The sequence below is a fragment of the Globicephala melas genome, chromosome 10 (genome assembly GCF_963455315.2).
Source record: "Globicephala melas chromosome 10, mGloMel1.2, whole genome shotgun sequence".
NCBI lineage: Eukaryota > Metazoa > Chordata > Mammalia > Artiodactyla > Delphinidae > Globicephala > Globicephala melas.
The window spans coordinates 76,136,926-76,159,368 of NC_083323.1; the positions used below are offsets into that span (position 1 = coordinate 76,136,926).

General features: G+C 35.5%; 1 protein-coding gene across 4 annotated transcripts in view; it reads right to left on the reverse strand.

Annotated features, from left to right (window-relative positions):
* Positions 1 to 2,641: 2,641 nt before the first annotated feature.
* Positions 2,642 to 22,443, reverse strand: part of BICD1 (BICD cargo adaptor 1) — a 203,959-nt gene continuing 184,157 nt past the window's right edge. The window contains exons 9-10 of one of the 4 annotated variants that reach the window (XM_030830415.3): positions 12,263 to 12,338; positions 2,642 to 8,703 (exon numbers count right to left, since the gene is read on the reverse strand). In XM_030830415.3, the coding sequence (XP_030686275.1) occupies positions 8,616 to 8,703; positions 12,263 to 12,338 (164 nt within the window). In that variant the 3' untranslated portion in view covers positions 2,642 to 8,615. Of the gene's footprint in view, positions 8,704 to 11,816; positions 12,135 to 12,262; positions 12,339 to 14,788; positions 14,941 to 22,443 lie in introns of those variants that run through there. The other 3 variants (XM_030830417.3, XM_060305638.2, XM_070046519.1) reach the window with 3 other exon arrangements.

The window sequence follows — 22,443 nt, forward strand, 5'->3', positions numbered from 1 at the left end:
ATTTTTATCCTCTTTTTAAAAATGAGACAGTTGAGCCTTGAAGACGTTAAGTACATTTCCAAAGTCTCAGAGCTGGTAAGTAAGTGCCAGAGCTAAAATTTGCACAAAATTCCGTGCTTTTGAAAATACTTCTACTGACATAGCCTGCTTTAGAACAATTATTTCTCTAGAATTTATGCTAATTTTAATTTCTGACTTCATTGTGAGAAGTTTGAGAGCACCTATTTTCTTTTTCATTTTTGTATAGATACTATATTTCCATGGTTGAAATAGGAAAACAATATAAAAACGTACTCACCTACTGAGGAATCTGGCTACCCACTTGTTCCCTTACACCAACGCTTTGCTCTTTTACAGATAACCATTTCTATAGGTTTCCACTGTTACTTTATCAAAAACAGGCAAAATTACATATATTTTATTTTCTCCCTTTCTTACACATAGGGTAGCTTATTTTCAGTTTCAATAGGTTTCATGAGGTAAATAATTTTTCCCCTTTGATTTATTTAGAAGAAAAGTTGATATGAATCACTTATTAATCTTGGGCTAATAGATCTTTTAAATGAGGTGACTATTCCTGTGACATTTGACTGACATTAATAATTTATAACTTCAAAGGAAGTCAAATGATGAAGGTATCAGTAGGGTTCTTAAATTAGTTTTACTTTAATATACATTAATTAAAATGTCTACTGCTGACAATTTTGAAGATTTCTTTTAATGATTTGTATAATCTCTGTGCAACTTGGTACGTATGTGAGAGTTCAGAAGTTTTGAGTTGAAAAGTATGACTATGTTGGAATATGGGAGTATTGCAAGATTGATTTATAACTCTTTGAGGTAATAGCATTAATTTTTTTTCCCAGAACAAAAGCACATTATTTTTTCTTCCAAGCACAGAAACTGGAAAATTCATTCTGTTAAAAATAAAGCCCAGGTTCTGGATAGCTACATTGTATTGTGGTTCTGAATCATTATTTCAGCATATTCTGGGAAAAGGCTGGCTTCATGGGCATGTGGACTTCTACAGTCACACAGGGCCCTGTGCCTAGAACTCCCTGTTAATGTCTGCTGTCACTGTCTTGAAATTCTTAATAATTTTTGAACAAGGAGATCTGCATTTTAATTTTGCACTGAGTCTCACAAATTATGTAGACCGTTATAACATTTCTTTACTATTTAACAGGATGTCACTAGAGTTATGATTTGTTTATATTGCTTTTTACATTTAAATTACATTATACATTTTGTTTACTTTTGAAACCGGCAATATTTTTTTACAGTGAGATTTATCTTCCTTGACAGTTATGTTGTAGATGAATTATCCTGAGTTTCTTCTTAAGGTATTTAAGCGATAGTTGATTCATAAAATGTTTAAGAACGGACTCAGATTATTTCACTGTACACATTAAGGCTCCTTCAAATACAGCATTAGAGATACAGTTTTTAGATTGACAAGGAAAGAATGATAGGAATAGCCATTCACTTCATTTAAACACCATTTCCCCCAGTGAGCTGGCATTTAGTGCCTGCTCATATTATAGTAGGTGACATTAGGTTCCATAACAATTCCACATGTGTTATGAGAAAAGCTAGATGGCAAGGAGCCAAGGAATTGTACTGAGTTCCTACAATGCGCTAGTCAATGTGTGTATAACCAAAAACTAAGAAAACCCCTTGCATGAAATCCCATCAGTTCTGGCCTCTTCTCCTCAGTGGGGTTGCAGGAAACCTCCACATTGCTCTCTGTATAGTGCTATCCCAGTTGCCTACAAAATGTAGGAAGACGAGAGACGATGCTCCTGGAGGCTGATCCAGTTTTTCTAGCTTTTGAATATAGCAGGCTATCAGCTTTATTGTATATGAGAAGATCAAGGATCAAATACACTTATAATATCAAAGAAAAACAATAGCTTTCAGAGACAAAAAAAGATTGTTAGGGAAGTTTACACTATTATTTCTAGTGTTGTATTTATTCAACAGGTAAGCAGGCAACTTTAGCTGGGACCGTTGCAGTGCCCATGGTGGGTTAATTTGATTCATTAAAACGAGGATTGCATTAGAGGTTTCAACTCCTTGGAACCTCACGTTAAGTCCATATTCTGGCTCTCCCCGCCTCCAGAAATAAAGCCAGGTCAGAGCAGGTGGCTCCCAAAGCAGCCCATTTGCCACAGCACATATCTGAAGAGGGGGGCTAGCCAATTAACTTTCCTCAGGTTTGAGACTCTGATGTTTCTTCATATGAAAGAGGACAAAGCATTGTCTCCCAAAATAAAGCATACAAGCTTCATTCTTCTTTCATTAAAATACTGTTTCCGTTTTTTAAGAACAGGCATTTCCTTCATGTTGGTACATTTCTAATTTAATTCAGCTAAGCGTATCCTCCTGCCAAAACAACCTTTTAGAAAAGATTACAAGTAGGAGTGATGATAAATGGAGAAAATGAGCAAAGTTGACACACATTTCTTAATAAGATTGTGTAGAAACGTCAAAGCGAAGCATTCAGTTTTTAGTTTGAATAAGCGTTCACTTCGAGTAAATATATAAATCATAGAAATTCATAAATTTTTCCTTTTTTTGTAAGTACAAATCAACATAAAATACAGACACACTGCTCAAACTGATAAAATGGTACCATAGATGAAATGAATGAAAGATAACCAGTTTATTTACTGGAAAGAGTTATGCATTACACCATATGCGGTTGGTAACATAAACCAAGATAAAAGAATTGATGTATTGGCCTCGGTTATTTTCTTAGCACTGTAGTGCCTTTTCCAACCATTGAGTGCATGATCAAATATAAATACAAGCACATACTGTATGGATTCTCCCATGAGACATTCACTTAGGATTGTCAACAAAAAAAGTTTAAAAGGACAAGCAAAAATAAATTCATAAAATAATTTTTTGGATTTAAAATAAAGGCATTTGTCTTCGAGAACAAGTTTCCTATGAAATTTGGATTTAAAAAAATAATTAGCAACAGAGAGTGTCTTAGGTCAGTCTTTTAGTCAAGTTTTCATATGGTATTATCATTAGGTGGAAACACTTCACATCATTTAACACCAAAAGGCATAATAACAAAATTGCAATTAAATGTAAGAATAGCAGGGCCATTACAACAATAATCATACAGTGTACAAATCAGGGTTGGCCACACATTACACAAGTGTTAATACTGGAAAGAAATACAGTGTTAGAATTATGTATGGTTCATCACATATGCATAATCATGCAAATAAAAACACTGAGTAGATTACAAAAATGTCATAAAATATTTTCAAAGAATTGTTTAATTGACTAACAGTCACACCATTGAGCTGAAAACTTTGTGACAATAAGTTAAAATCATTTACTTCCTCTAAGATTTGGTGCACAATCATATGTTTGAACTCAAACAACAAAATGATTCATTCTGTATCTCCATTATCACTGAATAATGATTTGTCAACAAAATGATGCCATTTCTCTTTATAGTTCTCTGATATTTGTTTTAAAATGACTTTTTAAAAAGAAAAACAGTCATACTAGAAAGCATCAGATTTACTTCTCAGTGTTTTCATTAGAGGACCATAACAGAATAATTTTGAAAGAAAAAGAAGTTAAAATAAAAACATGTTCTCAACCAATGTTCTATAGCAATTAAACTCCAACCACAGAAATAATCTGGCTCAGCAGTTTATCCAGGCTTCAGTTTAAATAGGGCAAATTTCAAATAACTCTAGAGGAAAGGATGAAAATACACCAGGGATTAGAGCCATGCATTTCAATATGGAAAGGAGACCAGATATAGGAAAGAATCTCCTTACATTCCTAATGGAGAGATCACAAGAGAAATAAGATTTTCTATAGTGTTCATATTATGAATATGGGAAAGCTTACATGATGTGAAATATCTCATGCAAACATTTTACACGGCATACTTTTATGCACTCACACCCTTACACTAAAGGCAGTTAATTGCTGCTCTTCTTCATAAGTAGAATATTATTTCTGGAAAATCCTTGATTAGGGAACATATCTTAATACTAAATATCTTTTTAAGTTATTCTTTAAGAAGGACAAAAGAGATGTCTAGATGAAATCTTTCAGATGTAAATATAATAGGATCAGGATACAAATGCAATGTATCAAGGACTGTGGCAGTTAACTTGTCATTTAAATAAAGATGAATTAAATTACAGATACAACTCATCTGGGGGCATTATTACAAACAATGGAAAAGGTCACTCGGGAGCTAGATTGGTCTTGTACGTCCACAGAAAGTGATTTTAAAATAAAAATTGCTTGTCAATATCAGTACTGATCATGTTATCTATCACATCTTCAATTTAACAGCTTTTTGAAGAATTGTATTCTATTTAATGAAAACATATTCTTGTAAATTTTTTGAAATCTTAAATATAAGGACTATTTTAAATTACTCTGGTTTATAAACAAACAAAAAACATAGAGGGTAAATTTTTTAAATTATGAACTTTATCCTAAGAGTTCCTTTTGAATCTAGTCCTACTTTATATCTACAATATTAACACATTTGTGGCATCATGGGTTGAACTAGCACAGTTCCTTGGTGGAAATCCATCAGTTTCCCATGATGTGTCTTTCTAAGATACAGATTATGTCTTTTGGCTGATTGATTATAACAATTACACATTAAATTTGCCATTCTTAGCTCAGTAGAAAATATATTTCATTTCTTCCTTTTCATATTTTGTAATTTCCAATTGAGAATTGTAAAGATTTTATTTAAAACAGAATATCAGGAAATGTCCACATTCACAGTTGATTAATTTGACTGGTGTTTCATGCTTGTTTGAAACAGAAAGACTATCTGTACAGGAAAATTTTTCAAAGCATGGAAAAAGCAAATATTGTAGACTGAAGATCCTTTTAAGAAAAGATAAAATTTGAGAAGAATTTGTCCCCCTGAGGGATTGCATACCTATTTCTGAAGTATTCCTGAGGACGTTTGTTTTTTTAGACTCTGACAATTGAGGCTTTTTATGGTAAAATTACTACATTCTGGACAACTTTAAAGATATTATGAAATATAGCTGGAAGGAAAAATAATACTGACAACGCTGTTTTGTTTTTTAACCAAATATCTTGGAAAAATTAAGATTGTTATCCTATTTTCAAGGGATAAAATATTTTATGACTAACCAGTATAAATTTAATGTATTTTTAAATTTTAAATAAAAGAACCATAGAATTATGGAATCCCAGAATTATAATACATTATGGTAAGATTTCTTGCCACATAACTTAATCCTTACTAGACCACCAGTAATATTTAATTCTTAAAAAACAAATCTTCCTTATGATTATCAATTTTGATGATTAATTTCCTACTGTTTAAAGTCTCCTTCCAAGAGTTAATATAAATCCTTCAGACCGAAGACATTTTTTTAATTCTAATCTTCGTAACGGCAGCCATAGTTGGTACCTATCCTTTGTTAAATTTTCTTGATGATCACTATTGTACCTCTTCTTCCCTAGGCTAAAGTATAATCTTGATAAATCTTTTCTTAATTATTTAATAACTTTCTATTTTCACCAAGTTCTCCAAATTCCTCTTATTGAAACAGAACTGGATATGAAAAAGGGATATGATGAATCATGAGTTGATTGGAATGATTAATTCTGGGTCCTGTATGCCCCTGTGCACCCAGACCAAAGGCAATTTATTGCTCCTTTTTATTTTAAATATTTTATTTTTTTAACTAAGAAAAATCCTCAGTAGTAAAGTATTTCTGCATCCTATTCTTTTCAGTATGGTAATTGTGCTTACTTTTTAAAGTCTTGCTAGTTATCTTTAATCTTTGCCCACTGTGTTTGCAATAATTAGCCAGTATTGTCATTATACTTCTATAGTTGGTTTTTCTTCCCCAAGTCTGTCTTCAACTAGTCTTATTGAGGTTTATTCTTTTTTATTTTCACTAGTTCTTCAGTTTTCCAGTTTCCTTTTAAATCCTGATGTTTCTTTACAGGTACTGATTTTTATCAATGCTACACATATTTGTCCATTTTAAATGCCTATAAATAAATATAGATATGGCCCAGTTTAAACTATACTAAGTGAAACCACAGTATAAATACATGGAACTCTCTCTTACTGCTTAGGGACTACAATCTAGTTTTGTGCTGAAAATTAGAAATTTATTTCCAAGTTTCTATATCTTTCTGGCAAAGTTTGCTAAAATTAACATTTTTATAGAATTACTATTTCAAAACAAGCATTTCCCACTCTGTTAATATAATGAACTGAAATAAAACTAGTATATAATAGACTTAATGATAAACTTTTTATTGGAAGAAGTAAGTGTTTTGTCTATGACCCAGCTTTTCAGCTGGTCACAAATATAGCGTAAGAGAGCACAAATGCCCTATAGTTACACACAGACAATACTCACTGCTGAATTCCCTGCACCACCAACAAAACTGATGAGGCAATATAGGAAAATGTTCTGAGGTACTTTTTAAAAAGGCATATTTTCCCTCAGGCACAGTTTTTAATTAAAAGTCAACTTAGCAGCTATGCCACTTCTCAGGTCCGAACACATGATGCTTGAAAAAGAAAAAGCAGGGACGGGGGTGGGGGAGCTTCCTTTAACTGAACTCTAATAAAATCCACACAGTCTCACTAAGACTGGTACCAGGCAGATACAACACCAATAAAATAAAGAAAATGTTTAGAATAGCAAGGCAATGCAAGTGGAAAGAGCAGAAGTTTAGGTGGCCATGATCAGGGCTTTATGAAGATTTGTTTTGTTTCTTTTTCCGTATTTTAACCTGAATCCCTATTTTGGTGAAGATTTCCAACTACTGCAAGTTGCATAATAAATGACACTGTTGAAAATAGCACTCATATGAGGAATTCAAAATCCCTTGGTTGCTTTGGTAACAGTGACCACTACTTAATAGGTGTACGATTGATGAGAGCTCCTGCTCTGTGCTTTACGACTTGTCGACTGGCTGCCACCTTTGATGGGCCACTCTACTAGTGTTCCACCACTTCCACTAAGTAAGCTGAGTGGCTCCTACTGGATCGCCATTGTTAGAGCCCTGCATTGTTAACTACCTTTTGTGTTAATAGTGAGGATTGTTTTGTTTTAAAGAGAAGTTACAGATATCATTACACGAAAAGGTCAAACCGGTATGGTTTTAAACAAGTTAAGGCTACCTGACTAGACAAGGAATGAGGGATAGGAGCAGGTGTGTGGGCAGCACTTGATATAAGGAGCCCAAGAGTGTTAGACCTTTCAGCTCAATTAGCTGTTTTCCTTGTTTGTCAGATTATGTGCAAAATTAATTTTGCTGTGAAAATCCACTGCCTTAAATTAAGTCATAAAAGTTACTCAGCAGAATCTGTAAATTAACTAGGAACATGTATTGTCTCAATATAACATAATGATTGTAGGCACCTGAGTGTTTGTCAAAAGTAGACAGTGAGCTAAGGTTTATTACCTGTTGTTTTTTTGGCAAGGAAGATGCATTATGAAAAAAACCTAACAACAACAGAACATACAATTTTAATCAGAATTTGAACACTTTCTGGGTAAATTAATTAACCAAAGGCTAACTTACATATGCATATATTTTTCCCATTTATACTTGATATCTTGTAACAAGAAATACTCATAGTAGACCCTGAATTGGGGAGAAGTAAAAAAAATTCTGATCATTAAATAAACACACCATTTTTTTCCCTTCACGTTATTTAGCCTTCTTTAACATTATCACACACACATATACACACACAAAGGAGCAGCACCAGTGCATCTACTTGTCTGCAATTTAAAAAAAATTAAAGATGCCATCAAAAGTTGAATAAGTCAATGAATCATAACATAGTCTCTTCTTTAGATTTACTTAATAATGTCCAGTGAAGAATTCTAGTTAAAAAAAAAAACAAAACAGAAAAAACAGCAGACAATGAGCTACCGATTAGAAAGTAAGTGCATAAACAATATCAGTGTAGCAGCAAAATACAGTTATTGTTAACATTCCGATGCACCTCATTTATCACTTTGTGCAAGAAAAATGACCACAGTCTGGCCAATTCCAGATTTCAGACTAAATTAAAATCATACTTAATTGAGCAAATTATGTGTATTTTAAAATAAATGAAGTTCATCTCTCATAGAAATGATTTTTATAGACATAAATCATGTGGCAAATAAAGTACAAAGTAAATATCAATGACCAAAAAATTAGAATCAACTTCTGTAGCTGAATTTGAAGTGTAAGGAAAGATGATTTTACAATATATGTATTTTACATTGTCTGAGGTCTCTCTTAAGCTATCGAGGTAAAGCCAGCCATTTGAGATACATATTTCCTGTTTCATTTATTTTGATTTAACTGAACTGTAGCCATTTGATTGCAGAAGTTTATCTGTGACTTAGAGAAACCATAAAGTGTTTTATCACACCGGAGTCTGTGCTTTGTGTTATTCTTCCCAACTTCCTCTCATCTTGCAAAATGATGGCCATTAATTCAATCAAACCTCTAACCACCGAGAAGAAAACATGCGCTGGATCTTGGGCAGTATCCTGTGTGTGGCTACAAAACGTTCACCCCAGGTATTCGTCCACGGGAGATGAAGACTAGGGGTAAGGAGGCTTGGAGAGACAGTGTAGAGGGGCGCACTGAGAGCTGGAATGTGGCTGCTCATCGGGCAGAGCTATGTCAGGACTGCAAATGAGAAACAAGCATGTCAGCCAGAAATGCATTTACAAGGGGCTAGACACAGTTGTAAGGGTTCAACAGACATTCTTTTCACAGGAATTTTGCACAGAAAATGGCTTAAATCTAAAGCATGCCAAGACAACTGCAGATTTTTCAAAAAAATGCCCCCAAAAAGAAAAATGAAATGCACTGGGGAAATAGTATGTGAACGCCTCCCCAGCAATCACTCTTTTCAATTTCTTCACACAGTCTCATTCCCCTAGGTCTCTGGGTTAGTTGCAAGATTTCTTTAGATCAGTTCTTTTCAAACTTTAATGACTGCATAGCAATCACCGGGAGTGATTCTGATTCAATAGGTCTGGGGTGTGACCTGAGAATCTGCATTTCAAAGAAGTTCCTGGGGACATGGACATGCTGGACCAAGGTTTTAGAGGATTCTACAGTTCTCTGGTAGATTCAATAGAAGAACTAATTTGCCTGTGGAAGTCTGATCTGCTCTAAGGGCTCCCCCTACCTGCTTTAGCTTGGTAGTGTAAATATGACAGAAGAGCAAGTATATAATGAAGACTTCGAAAATGACCACGTCTGAGAGCCTCCAGTTTAAATGAACACAGAGACGCTCAGGCTCATCAACATCTTGCTGAAAAGTATTGGAGAATAAGGATGCAAAATCACTGAATTTCCTAAAGTAATACTACAAAACAGATTTGGGTTCAGACCTGTTAAAATGTGACTAGTAGGGGGAAAATCACACTATAGGTATTTTTTTTTTAATTGAAAAAGATTGGCATTTTTCTAAAACTCTGCTTTTTTCCTTTATACTTTGAAACCATAGAATAATTTCTGCCAAGAGTGTTACGTAAGAAAGCTATTCAAGGTTTATTATTGTTATTTATTAATTTAATCATAATTTTAAAAAAACTAACACTATTATTCAAGTCATTAAAAATGAGCACTAAACAATTTTTATCTTTGGTATACTATGTATATCTCTTGAGTTTTAATACAGAATCATAATTATGTACAATACTGCTCAGCTTGGGGTCACCCTTACTTCCCTTACTCTTTGAACTGCTATAAATTTAGTTTAAATGGAGATATGCTATTCTGCACTAGTTAGGACAAGCAGTGATAAAAATGATTTTTCCTACCTATTTTAAAATGTGACAGGTAAACATGGGAGAGCTAGAGGTTCAACACAAGGACTAAGAAAATAGTGCATGACAGGATTCTTCCTCCACCCTCCAGAAAGAGTCAGATGGCCCGGGAAATAGAGCAGCAGATAGACTTTCCCACAGACCTAATGGAGTTTCTTTCTGTTAAATCTGCATGATTTAGAATGAGTTTCTTTTGAGGGGACTAAACATGTTATTCAGCATAAGTTACGGCAAGTAGCACAGGGTGGTCACATCGTACAAGAGGCGTAAGTGTTTGAAGACCCATGGAGTTCAATACTCTTCTTGATAAAGGAAGGCAAGCATTTCTGTTTGACCAGCTGAAGTGTGTAGTAATGGCTTAAACATGGGTTATACCTCGGCCCAACACATTGTGTCGTTTCATGATAAATAAAATTTTTTTTATTATTTCAGATTTCTTAAAGTGATAGATTATAAATATTTCATATTATAGTATTACTATTTTTAATTTGCATAAAATACAATTGCACTGTGTATATTGTGTGACAGAAGCATATTTTTGGTTTACAGATTGAGGAATCACTTCTTGAATGTAAATACTGTATTTGATAAGTTCTAGTCAAATAATTTAATCATAATAATCATAATCATTTAATCATAATAAGTTCTAATCATTTAGTCAAACTGGCTCTCAAAAAAAAAAAAGCAAGGTGAAATAAATTATTAAACTTAAAAAGATTCCTCATTAGCCTTTCCATTTCTTATCTAATTGAAACAATACAGTAGCCTTCTCAAATTAGAGAGGTTATGAGAGACAGCAGATTTCTGTCTTAAGGAACGGTTAGGTACTAAGAACGGTTAGTGGTAGTAACAGCTATTGAGAGCACACTGTGGCCCAGGCCTGTGCCTTGCTGAATCCTCCCAGTAGCCGTTCTCTTTCTCACTTTACAAGTAAGGAAACGAAATCTTAGCCAGCAAAAGCAACTTTCCAAGATTACGCAGTTAGTAGGTGTCAGAGGCGAGGCGCGATTCAAACCCAGTAATGTGATTCCAGAGCTCATTCACTCCCTGAACTTCTGTTGTGCGCCTGGCACTGCCCCAGGCCCTGGGTGGGGTGGGGGCACTTTGTGGAGAACGGACTGCAGGCTAAGAGCCCACGTCCTTCTACATTACACACGTAGGATCCCACTGAAATGGGTTTGAACATTTATAATTATATTCAGTTACTTAATGACTGAAATTACTAAAGGCGTTTGTATGTTAATGAAGAACTTTCCTGAAGTAAAAACCTGTTGCTGGAAGTGGTGGGAACAGCAGGCTGAGACATCAGTTGGAAGATGCTGGCTTGGAGCCTATTTAATCACATAACTTCTCCTGCTCACTTGATGTCCCACTTAAATAGCTGGCTGCACAACCACTTGAGAGACCAAGTCATCACTGGGGCTCTGGCTGCTGCTGTGTTTCCAGGGAGCACTTGCGGCTCCCCAGCTCTCAGCTCTAACCCATGACCACATGCAGCCTGCTACTGACATCTACTCCTCAGACATACATGGAAGTATGTCTGGGCCTGCCCTTACTCAACAGAAGCCTTGCCCTGGGAGAAGAGCAACAGTTATATTAAAATAAGGAGAGAACAACAAGCAGGCTATAACAGCCACAACCAGACTATAAAAACTAGACAAGATTGGAGGCCAAATAACTGGAGATGAAGGATTTCAAGAAAATGATTAGGTCCTGATGGGGTGCTCTGATGATGCTTGGAAGTTCGCCTGTGGAATTTACCATAAAGGTAAGTTCATAATGGATTTGCAAAGCTTTCACTGGAAAAGAAATTGTTTAGCAAACTCTCCAGTTTAGCATCCAGGGAGTATGTAGACCTGCCTTTAAAATTCTTCAGTTAATCTTACATAAAAGGCACTATCACTGCAAATATTCTTTTTTTGAATGCCAATTACAAGGTTTTCTCTACCTTTCAATTTCAGTTTCATTGAGGGTACTGAGTGGACAGAAAACAGAAACACTTTCATAAAGTTGTCTTGGAACAGACATCAGATATGCTTTATATCCTTCCTAATTGTTTGCCTGGGAAATACATTCTGAGGACAAAAGACAAGCAATTCCAGGTTTTATATTTTGGACGGTAATGAAACGCTGGGCTAACCAAGTATTTACCCACACGGGGGAGCTGAAGGCCGCCTTAGGCTACGTGCCAGTGGCCAGTAAAATGAACTCTAGCTCTCTTGCATTTTCAGTGGGCATGTGTGGACTTCAGGAGTCCAGTATGTGTCTGTGTAGCCCATAATTGAAATAAAATGTGGCAAGTATAATTATGTATAGGCAGTCATGATGTGGGAAAGGAGAGCTTGGGGGTCTATGGAACTGATGTGCAGTTCCATAGATGTGGGAAGAGTGAGGACATCAGAATTTACCTGAGAGTCGGGCAGTCTTGCCCCCCGGCTAGTTGTGAGCGCTGTGGCGGTACGGAGGCAGCAGGCTGCTGACAATCTATAAGAAACTGATAAATTAGACACGTATACGAAGAGACAACAGAGCAACGTGTTAGTAACAATAACTTAAGCAGCTGCCTGAGAGATTTAGTGAGGAATGTGCATTCACACAGAAACATCTGGATTAAGCTTTTTTTTTTCCCCCTGAATGATGCCAATAGAAAAGACAAGGCTTTTTCCTTAATTAAATACAGTGTTTAAAAATTAGTGACACAAAATTAGTCCTGAGAGTTCTCAAGTATCTTAGGACATACGTGGCCATTCATATTTGGTATTTAGCTACATCTAAAAATAAGGGATCTATTAACATAATGAAAGATCTTCAAGTCCTGAACCTGAACATGATGGTAATTACTTGCTCAGCAGTTAGATTTGCTATTCCAAAATGGTACGCATCGTCGGACACACCGGCATATGGCATATTGTCAATCCCCATAGGTACGTTGAGAAAAGCATGCAATACAAACTTTTCCATGATTAATAGTAGGATATTAGAGAAGGAAATCATCTTTACATTTTTCTGAAAATAGGTTTTATTTATCAAAAGCAAGAATTGTTAGAAATCTTAGAATGTTTATTTTATATATATTAAATTGTCAGTAACTGACAGAGAAAGCTAACCTGAATGGGAAATCTTTTATTTTTGTCATTTTAAAATCATACAATAAAAAAAAAAGAAATCATACAATATAGCTCACACTAGGTTGACAAAGCACTAGCTAGTGAAAGTTCAGGCTTTAGCTGATCAGTTATGTTACTCATCTACTCCAAGAAAGACCATGTGCTGGGTGTTCTAAAATAATCAAAGAGCAGTCTGTTTACTGGTATCAGGCTGATGTACTAGGATCACCTGCGAAGCTAGTTAGAAATGCATACATTATATTTCTGCAAAATAGATTTTGCAAAAAAGTTAAAATTAGAATTAAAAATTCAATTATTCTTAAATAATTGCAGCATTTCCTCTTGCTAACTGCTTAGACTATGTATTTGCTTAGCAAACCTCTTTCCCTATATGTTATATATGTAATATTTAAGCCAAATTACCACAAATTCTGGATTTAAAGTCGAATTAATGAGCCTCTACTGAAATTTACGTTCAAAGGCTTGAATCTAAGCATCACTTGTTCTAAAGCCAACATGTTCTCTATTGTAACAAAACCTACTTGTATAACTCCAGAATACCAAAATTCATGAAAATTGCTCATGCTTTTGTATAAGACATTGCAAACACACTAAAGTTGTCTGTGATGCAAAGTAGAATATAAGATAGGCTTGATTTAAGTTAATTCAAGAGAACATCACTGAAGACAGAGACCCTTTTATAAGGTGGCCTTTGTTGCAGAGTAACTTATTAATTATTGTTTTTTAAGAGGAGCAAGATCTGATTCGTTGAGTAGCTGGTGTTCAGATTATCATACTCAGTAAAAGTCTTTCAAATGTAAAAAATATTTCCATTTTCTTAGCTTTGGAGAATACTTTCTATTTTTTATTTAAGTCTTTGTTTTTCCATTTTGCAGCTTGATTAGCTCAATGATTCCCTTTTGTAGAAACTCAGGAGTCTTAAAGGATGAATTCCTTTATGTTCTTTTCACCTTTTTCAATGGCTGTGCTAAGGGATAATTTAGGAATTGTTGGACAAATTTAGACAACTGTTTTGATGTGGCCACCAGACATTTTTAAGTTAACCAGATGTGTGCTGCCCTCTTCTGTTATATTTGAGTAAATGCAACAAATACAAATGAATGTGAACACTTGGGAATCTGGCCTGTCTTTCCTATTGCCAGGAAGGTATAAATAAAGCTGTTCTATAGCAAAGTTCTGACCTCTGTGGAATGGCAAGCCCCAGAATTAGAGTTTTTAGATGGCCTAAATTCTTTTCCATCTCTCACATTAGATTTTTTTTCTTTTTGCTAATGTAGTCACAGATTATTGTTCATTTGAAATATGCTTTGTGATGAAATTTAGAAAACAGGTGAGCAGGACCACAATGGACTCTCTTAATGAACTGTTTAACACGTGGTGGATATTTCTTACATTTGTAGTGAATATCAGTTTTTCCCTCTTTAGTTATATCACCTCTGGTTAATTATTTTATTACTTCGCATTTATTATTTATAAGTACTTAGCTAAGTGTTATCCTTAAAGAATAAAAACAAATTCCATAGATAAGATGGTGAAAGAGTAAAAAAAAAAAAGAAATTTGAAAAATAGCTAATCGCTCTGACTCAATTGTCTTCTAAATTCCTCTTCTGTGATCAACAGTCTTCCAGTCATGGACTTGGCTAACCCATGTGTATTTAGCAGGTACTTTGTAAAATGAAAGGGGTGGGTTGAGAGATTGAGAAAGTCCCTTCCAGCTATGAGATGCTGTGGGCTTTACATGATCTTACCTGTTCTTTGTAGGATCTACTCTGGTAGACTCATTCTTGAAGGAACTAGGCCTCATCTCATTGCTTTTGAGGGCATAAAAGATGAGAAGTATGTGACTTAAGGAGGAGGCATCTCAGAACACCAGAAGCCACTGCTGTCATCTGGGGCCACCAGAATTTGTTTCAACCATTCAGCAAGCAAGTTACTAAACTCCAATTATGTGTCTAAAACTGTGTGAGGTGGTAGAGATAAAAGGAAAACAGAAGACATGGTCCCTGGTCAATTGAGAAAGACAAGCATATTCAACAAAGTGTCATGGCGATGATGATGGCAATGGTGATGATGATGAGATGTGGTGGTGGGAGCACTGAGCACTCATTCACACTTCTCACCATGTGCCAGGCACTGTGCAGGCACTTACTATGTGTGCTCTCCTTTAACCTTGCTTTATTAATCCCAATTTGTGAATGAGGAAAGGGGGACCTAGGTTAAGTAACTTGCCAAAGTTCACTAAGAGGTGGAGCTGGAATTTGAATCCAGGATTGTATGATCCAAGGGTTGAATTAGATTTTAAGACACCTCATTGCAATGCTTCCCATGATAGGGAAATGTAGGGATCTCAGAGCAGAAACAATTCACTAATCTAAGTAGTCAGGAAATGCTTCCTGGAGGTTGTGACATCTAGGTTGTACACCTAGAAAACAAATGAGCAAATTAGCAAAAGAACTTCTTAGCAACTATAAACTCTTTATGGCCTCTACTAATAGTAATAAAATATCTTATAAAATTAAAGTGTTTACTTGAAATGCTCAGAACTGAATTAGGTAACACTGTACATTTATATTATAAGGCCATAGGCCTGAGAAATGTCACAGAACTCAAGAGATTGTTAGTGCCTCAAGGGCAGAGGTGAATAAGGGATATTATTGTTTAACACATCTATATGTCCTGGTATACACAGGAACTTATTTGACATTCCTCCCTAAACAAAGGCCTCTAGTAGAAAGGAAGGTAGGAAAGGGGAGAAAGAAGGAAGGAAATTATCTGGTGAGAAAGAAGGAAGGAAATTATTTGGTGAATCAACGTAATGTAATTTCTCCTAGGAACTTTATATTAGTTTTAAGTCTCAGAAACACTCTGGAGTTGTTATTTGCACTATTCCTATCATAAGGAAAATAAGTATTTTTGATCTATGGGACTATATTAAAATCTCATGTATTCTGAGACTAGTTTTTTCTTTGACATTTTTCATGATCTCTCCCACCAAAAACAAACACAGAGCTTGGCATCACAGTACGGTCTCCACAAACATTCACTGATTAAGTTAATACATGATCACCAGCTAAGAAGTGGCAGAGCAAAGATTTAAAGTTAAACTTTTCCAATGCTAAGGCCTATTTTCTACTCACTACTCTGTTTGTCTCTCGAATTGATGCCAGCTACCTCTAGAAACTATCAGACACATATTGTCAAAGAAACATAAGAACTTCATCAGACAGTTGACCGTAATTTGAAGGCAACTAGTCACCTCAAAAACACAAAGCAAGATAAAAGGTGCAGGAATGGGGATAATATCCAGTTTCTATGAAGAGCTGGCTGAAATTAATGAATTTCATTGGCAGGAAGAGAAAGTCTTGTCATATGGTTTTTCCTCAGGCGTCTATTTTTAAACTTTTCGATGCAATTTAGAAAACTAGCCCATTTTCTAAAAGTCAGTGCCTTAGTGACTGCATGGGCCCACTGGTGACTGATTGGGATGGGGGGAGAGCCTCATGGGGGGGGGCAGGAACACTTCTATGTTTTGGGCTCCACACATGGCTCAGATGGCAGTGGAGGGAGTTGATGAGGACAGTGTGCTGCTGCAGGGGTGGCTTCCTTGGTGCCTGGATGTTCTGAGGAGGGCAGAGCAGCAGCTCTCTGTGGCTAACAGTCTTCTACAGAATGGCCTGTGCCCCAGCCCCTGGTTTTCCTGACTTGAGAACTAATGCATCCTAACCATTTCGTGATGTCTTATTTTCCATACCACATCTCCTTCCTTCATGACCATAAACTCCATCAAGTGCTTCACACGTTCCCATGAAAACGATTTCTGTCCCCTGAGTTTTCCTCAGGCCAAACAATCCAAGTTCTTCCTCACAGGACACGATCTCAACCTCTCACACCCACATCTTTGCTCTCTAATCATGCTCCAGTTTGTGTATAACCTTCTAAAAATGAGGTGCTCAGAGAGGAAACCATGAGTGATAAGATGTGGCAGCTGGACAGGGGTGGCAGAGTCCTGCTCATCTGAGACATCCTGATTCTACTAAAAGAACAGAAGCCTGTATGGCATTTTTGGGCAGCCACATCACACTGCTATCTCATATGGGCTTACTTTGCTTAAAGATGGTGCTGTCAAGTCATGTTTCCTCCATCCTGTACTTACGGTGTCTGGAATTTCAATGCAATATTTTAAGTACTTTTTTTTTTTTTTTTTTTTTTTTTGCGATATGCGGGCCTCTCACTGTTGTGGCCTCTCCCGTTGCGGAACACAGGGTCCGGACGTGCAGGCTCAGCGGCCATGGCTCACGGGCTTAGCCGCTCCGTGGCATGTGGGATCTTCCCGGACCGGGGCACGAACCCGTGTCCCCTACATCGGCAGGCAGACTCTCAACCACTGCGCCACCAGGGTAGCCCTATTTTATATACTTTTAACGTTATGTTAATCTCTAAAATGTTTCACCTCTTCCTACCTGATGCATCTTTTAGATTCTATTCTGTCATCTACCATATTAACTTCCTCTTCCTTTTATTTTCTCTCTCAGGTCAGAAAATGTGATAATTATGACCTTGATTCTTCTCAACTCTAAGCAGGCCAAGGGTTGAAATAAATAAATATGTTTTAATTTAAGGAAACCCACTGGAAAAGGAATACAGAAGCACAAATTCTAACTGAAAATCTGTACTCGAATTTCAGCAGACTTTCTTTTTGGCAAAAATCATTTTAGAGTGAAGTTAAAGTAGTCAAATCAGTCTTGGAAGAAACCAAATTGACAATAGAATGTGAAATTTGAGTAATTATTTTAGTAGAAAATATACGTTTTTATGTACTATGCACTGAGGTGGAGACAGAAAAATTGCGTAACATTTTTTTTGTTTCCCAACTCAGAAATTCTGAATATTTGTGGATAATAGCACAAAGGTGCTCTCCACAATTAATTACTGACATACTTATGCACACACTCAGGGCTTAAGTGAGGGTTTTACACAATAATTCATGGGACTGGATAATGCGTACATCACAATTTCCTTCCATTTGCCAACGATGCCTCTGCAGCAATTTTTTTATGGTCTCTTTGCCTTCCTCATTATTCTCTATTCCCTTTCTTCTGTGCTCTTCAACTTTCCTCCATGTCAGCATAAGATTTAGGTCCATCAGAGAGATCTTAATGTTTAGATCCCTGCTCCACCAACCAGTAGCTGAGGGACATTGAAGAAGTGACTTCACCATTCTGAGTCTCAGCTTTTCTGTTAAGTGAGGACATTAAATATAAATCTTGCAGATCAGGTGAGAGGATGTTTGTGAAAGCATCCTCTTTCACATCCGTGAACAGGAACTGGTCATCGATAAGACATGAGCGCTAAAGGGAGGAGTCAAGATGACCTTGAGATTTTCAGCTTCAAGAAACAAAGTCCTTGCAATTAACAACAATGAAATTAAAAAGACCAAATAGACCATATAATAAGATCATTTCAACAAGTCTTTGCTCCTATTATTACGTTCATCTAAAATGCTCTTCTCTTCTCTTGGAGTATTCAGAACTAACAAGTTTCAGTCTTTACTCCTGACCACCCAAGAAGGAAGTGTCTGCTTCCCCTAAACTCGGTTAGCACTTATCTCATCTCCTTCAGCATTTCTCGTACACAGCTTTTGACCACTGCGTTTCTTGCAGCGTATCTAAATTCCTCAGTCACGCTACCTGCTAATATACTGACTTTGCCTTCCCTGAAGGATCATTAGACTTGTTTATTAGTTACATTATTAATGTCACTGTGTGATGGATCCACTTGAGGCAGAAAGAGTACAATTTAGACATTCCTGTCATCATAACAATATCTTCCTAACAAAAGGAATAAGAAAGAGAAAATACTCTCTGATAAAGATTTTAAAGCTAATTTAGTGATATAAGGTGATTGATTATTCTTCAATAATTTTAAGACTTTGATGTATAAATCTTGAAAATAATTATAATTGCCATTATTTAAAATATGCCAAATAACATCAATACTAAATTATTCCTCACTAAATCTACAAAATGACTAATAGTGTGTTAGTGAATTAACAGAAGAGTTAATGGAAAGAAGCATCAAAATACATTCTCCTCGCAGTAATAACTGGAACACTTAAGTAGACCTATGGATGCCTATACACATAAACTGAAAAAACAGACATATACAGTAGAGGATTTAAGAAAAAAATAAGAAAAATTTTAAGATAGGAACATTATATAAAGAAAAATAATGAGATAGAAACATTTGCATGAATATAAACAGTAGTTAGGAAAAGCTGAAATATTTTCAAAAACGTAATGATGAATTTAATGGTACATTGGCACTAGTAAAAATGGATAGCTGTGAAAAACTTTTAGCATTTTATAATCAACACATAGAGTTGCTATCTCATCCCTTTTTGCCCAACATATCACATGAGTTTCTCTGAAAGTACCCACAGATAAGACAATAACAATTTCCAGCTACTCGGGGATGTAATCTGCTAATTTATGTCACCAGACACTTCAGCCTTAACTTAACATCAGTGTTTAACACAGCAAATCCCATTATTTATTTATATCCTTTATAGTCAGAGACAATCATTATTCATTAAAAATTTCCAGGGAACGATGCAGACAGAATTGTTGAAACACATAAAAAAATTTCAGGGTAGACAATGCAAAAATATGACTTGGTGACAAATCTTTAAAAACATCTGGCTCTGCTTTCATATAAATGACAACTGTGCATAGTTTATCATACTTTGGGGACAAGCATTAAAACTGTCTTCCACAATGTAGAATCAGAGCATGTCTTGCTAACGAGCAGGAGCATTTGTAGACTTTTCAGTGATTACAGATTAGACAAAAACTTTCACCCAGCTTTCCATTTGCTGTCCTGAGGAATATCATATGACTAGCTGATAAAACAAAGCAATATTAAAAAGTCTATATTTATTTCAAACCTTGCAAAAGAGAAATATAAAAATACCCTGCAGTATCGTCAACTTTCTGCTTCTGGACAACTTACAATTAAACCATGAGCATGTGTGTAATTAACAGCCTATGTAGGAAGACATGGAAGATACAGGGGAAGAGGGTAATTAAATACAGTGGCACCAAGAGGTAAAAGTACATTTTGTTGTCAGATTCTTACACCAGTTAAGTACCTTTTAGAAAATAACGTTTTGTTCTGAAATGACCTTCCCAAGAACAATGTCAGCTGGCACAAAGTTAACTCAGGATGGTATGATGGTCTGTTCTCATTAAACAACGTCAATAATAGCATGTATCAGATGAAGACCAGCTATACCTTTGAATGTCAGAATTAATTCACCATCAAAGAAACAAAAGAGAAATAAGTTAAACTACAAACAAGAACCTGCTAAAAAGATCAAGTGAAAATATATCCCAAACAAGAAAAATATTTGAGACACCACTCAGTGAAATGTGTTTGATTTGCTTATTATATATATATATATATATATATATATATATATATATATATATATATATATATATAGTCATTTCAAAAAAAATCAAAACTAGAAAATATCCTGAGAGGTTCAGGGCATCCTCTTCTGTAAAGCGATGGATCTGAAAATTATAGACTATCACCAATGTCAGTTGTTTCTTGGCTCTTTTTTTTTTTTTAAGAAAAGAAGAAATACTTATAACATGTAATCCATATTTTGGGGAGGGGGGACAACTCAGAAACCCCAAAACTAAACCAAAATTCCTCACAAGAAAATTAAACCATATGTATAACTTCGTTAAAGGAAAAGCAATATATTTAAATATTAAATATTTTTAAAATACAAGTTTACAGAGGTGCTTATTCAGTTCTCAAAGAAAAGAATAAAGATTTACAGTAACAAGCTTCCTAATGTAAAAGTATTTGATTTGTAGAAATTTAATTGAAGTAAAGCTCTTCAGAAATAAATCTATTAAAGAAAATAAGGTTCACTCAGGTTTATAGCCAACTTACCTCTTTTTGCTTTTGATGTCAAGTAGTGCATAAAAAGAGAAAAAAATTTATGTTTAACTGATTCTATTGTCATAATGGCTTATTCCATAAACACCTACTCAGAGTAAATGACTCTAGTATACTTTTTTGTTTGTTTGTTTTTTGTTTTTACAGGATCCTACGAATAGAGGTGGAGCTGGGACTGCCTGGAAAGCCAGAAATAGGTATTTAACATGAACTAAGCAGCATCCATATAGGGTACCTCTTTCTACTCTAAATTTCTAATTTCAGTTCTTATGACCCAAACTGATCATAGACTGATTTTCCATTACTAATAAGACAAAATCTTAAGTGCAATGAAGAATTGGGAGGTAGGGCTCAGTTGAGAGCAAAAATGTAGTAGATGAACAGCATCAGAGCAGCAAAAAAGTCCTTAACATGACAAAAGTATATCTTCTTCAGCTAAAAAAAGTACGAATTTTATATCCACCAAAAGCAGGTTTGATTAAAATGACTGTCCTGCTCTAAATCATTATCTTGCCAAGTAAATGTATATATTTTCATATAAAATTTTAAATCATATAAATGCAAATATTTGAAGTTATATTAGTTTCTTTTAAATAATTATTTTAAGAGTAACAATCTAATCTAGTCCAACTCTCGAGAACATTCACTGACAACTGCGGTCACATTGACAGGCCCAGCTCAAGAAGCAGTCCCCAAAAAGGAGACTTGATTTGTGAACTGGACACACTAAACTGACATAAAAATAATGTATACACCAAAACCACACACACAAAAAAAAAACATAAGGAAGGAAGGAAGGAAGGGAGGGAGGGAGAAAATCTCCAGAGTCCAGTAATGAGCATAGCCAAAACAAACTTGGCTTTTACATATACAGTTCACAAAAACTTTAAATTTGTGATATGGAGAGTATATCAATGACTTTTTTTTTGGCTGAGAGGTGACAATGAAATTAATGGTTATATGACATCTTTATGACTTTACTTTTTTAGTAAACAATAGAAAGCAATAAAGTCAACCATTTTGAGTCGTGCTTTTCTTTTTCCTCTCATACCTTTCAGGCATAATACACTGGGAAACAGCCAAGAAAGTCAAACAAGCATCAACAGATGACTAAAGAGAAGGATGTGTGGAAGAAGCGACACATAGCTGTGCAAGAAGAAAACAAGAGGGTGGCAAGATGCTTCATTGTTGTGTAATGAGTACAGTGCACTGTGAATCTTTCTGGTTGATTAGCTGTATAGGTTCAACGCCTAGGTCACTTTAAGTAGTCTAGGTATAAGTGTAAGGAACTACATTTTCACTACATAATTGAAAACAAAGGAATAGGAAGTAGCAAGCATAGGCTTTCTGTGAGCATCAGAATTACTCATTATTGGCACCATGCTCCCAGCCAGAACTCGGCTGCTTCTTCAGACCCTGCCCAACTCGCTAACAGCCCAGGAGAGCCACTGAAGCCAGGTTTAGCGTGTACAAAGGCCACCCCCAAACTG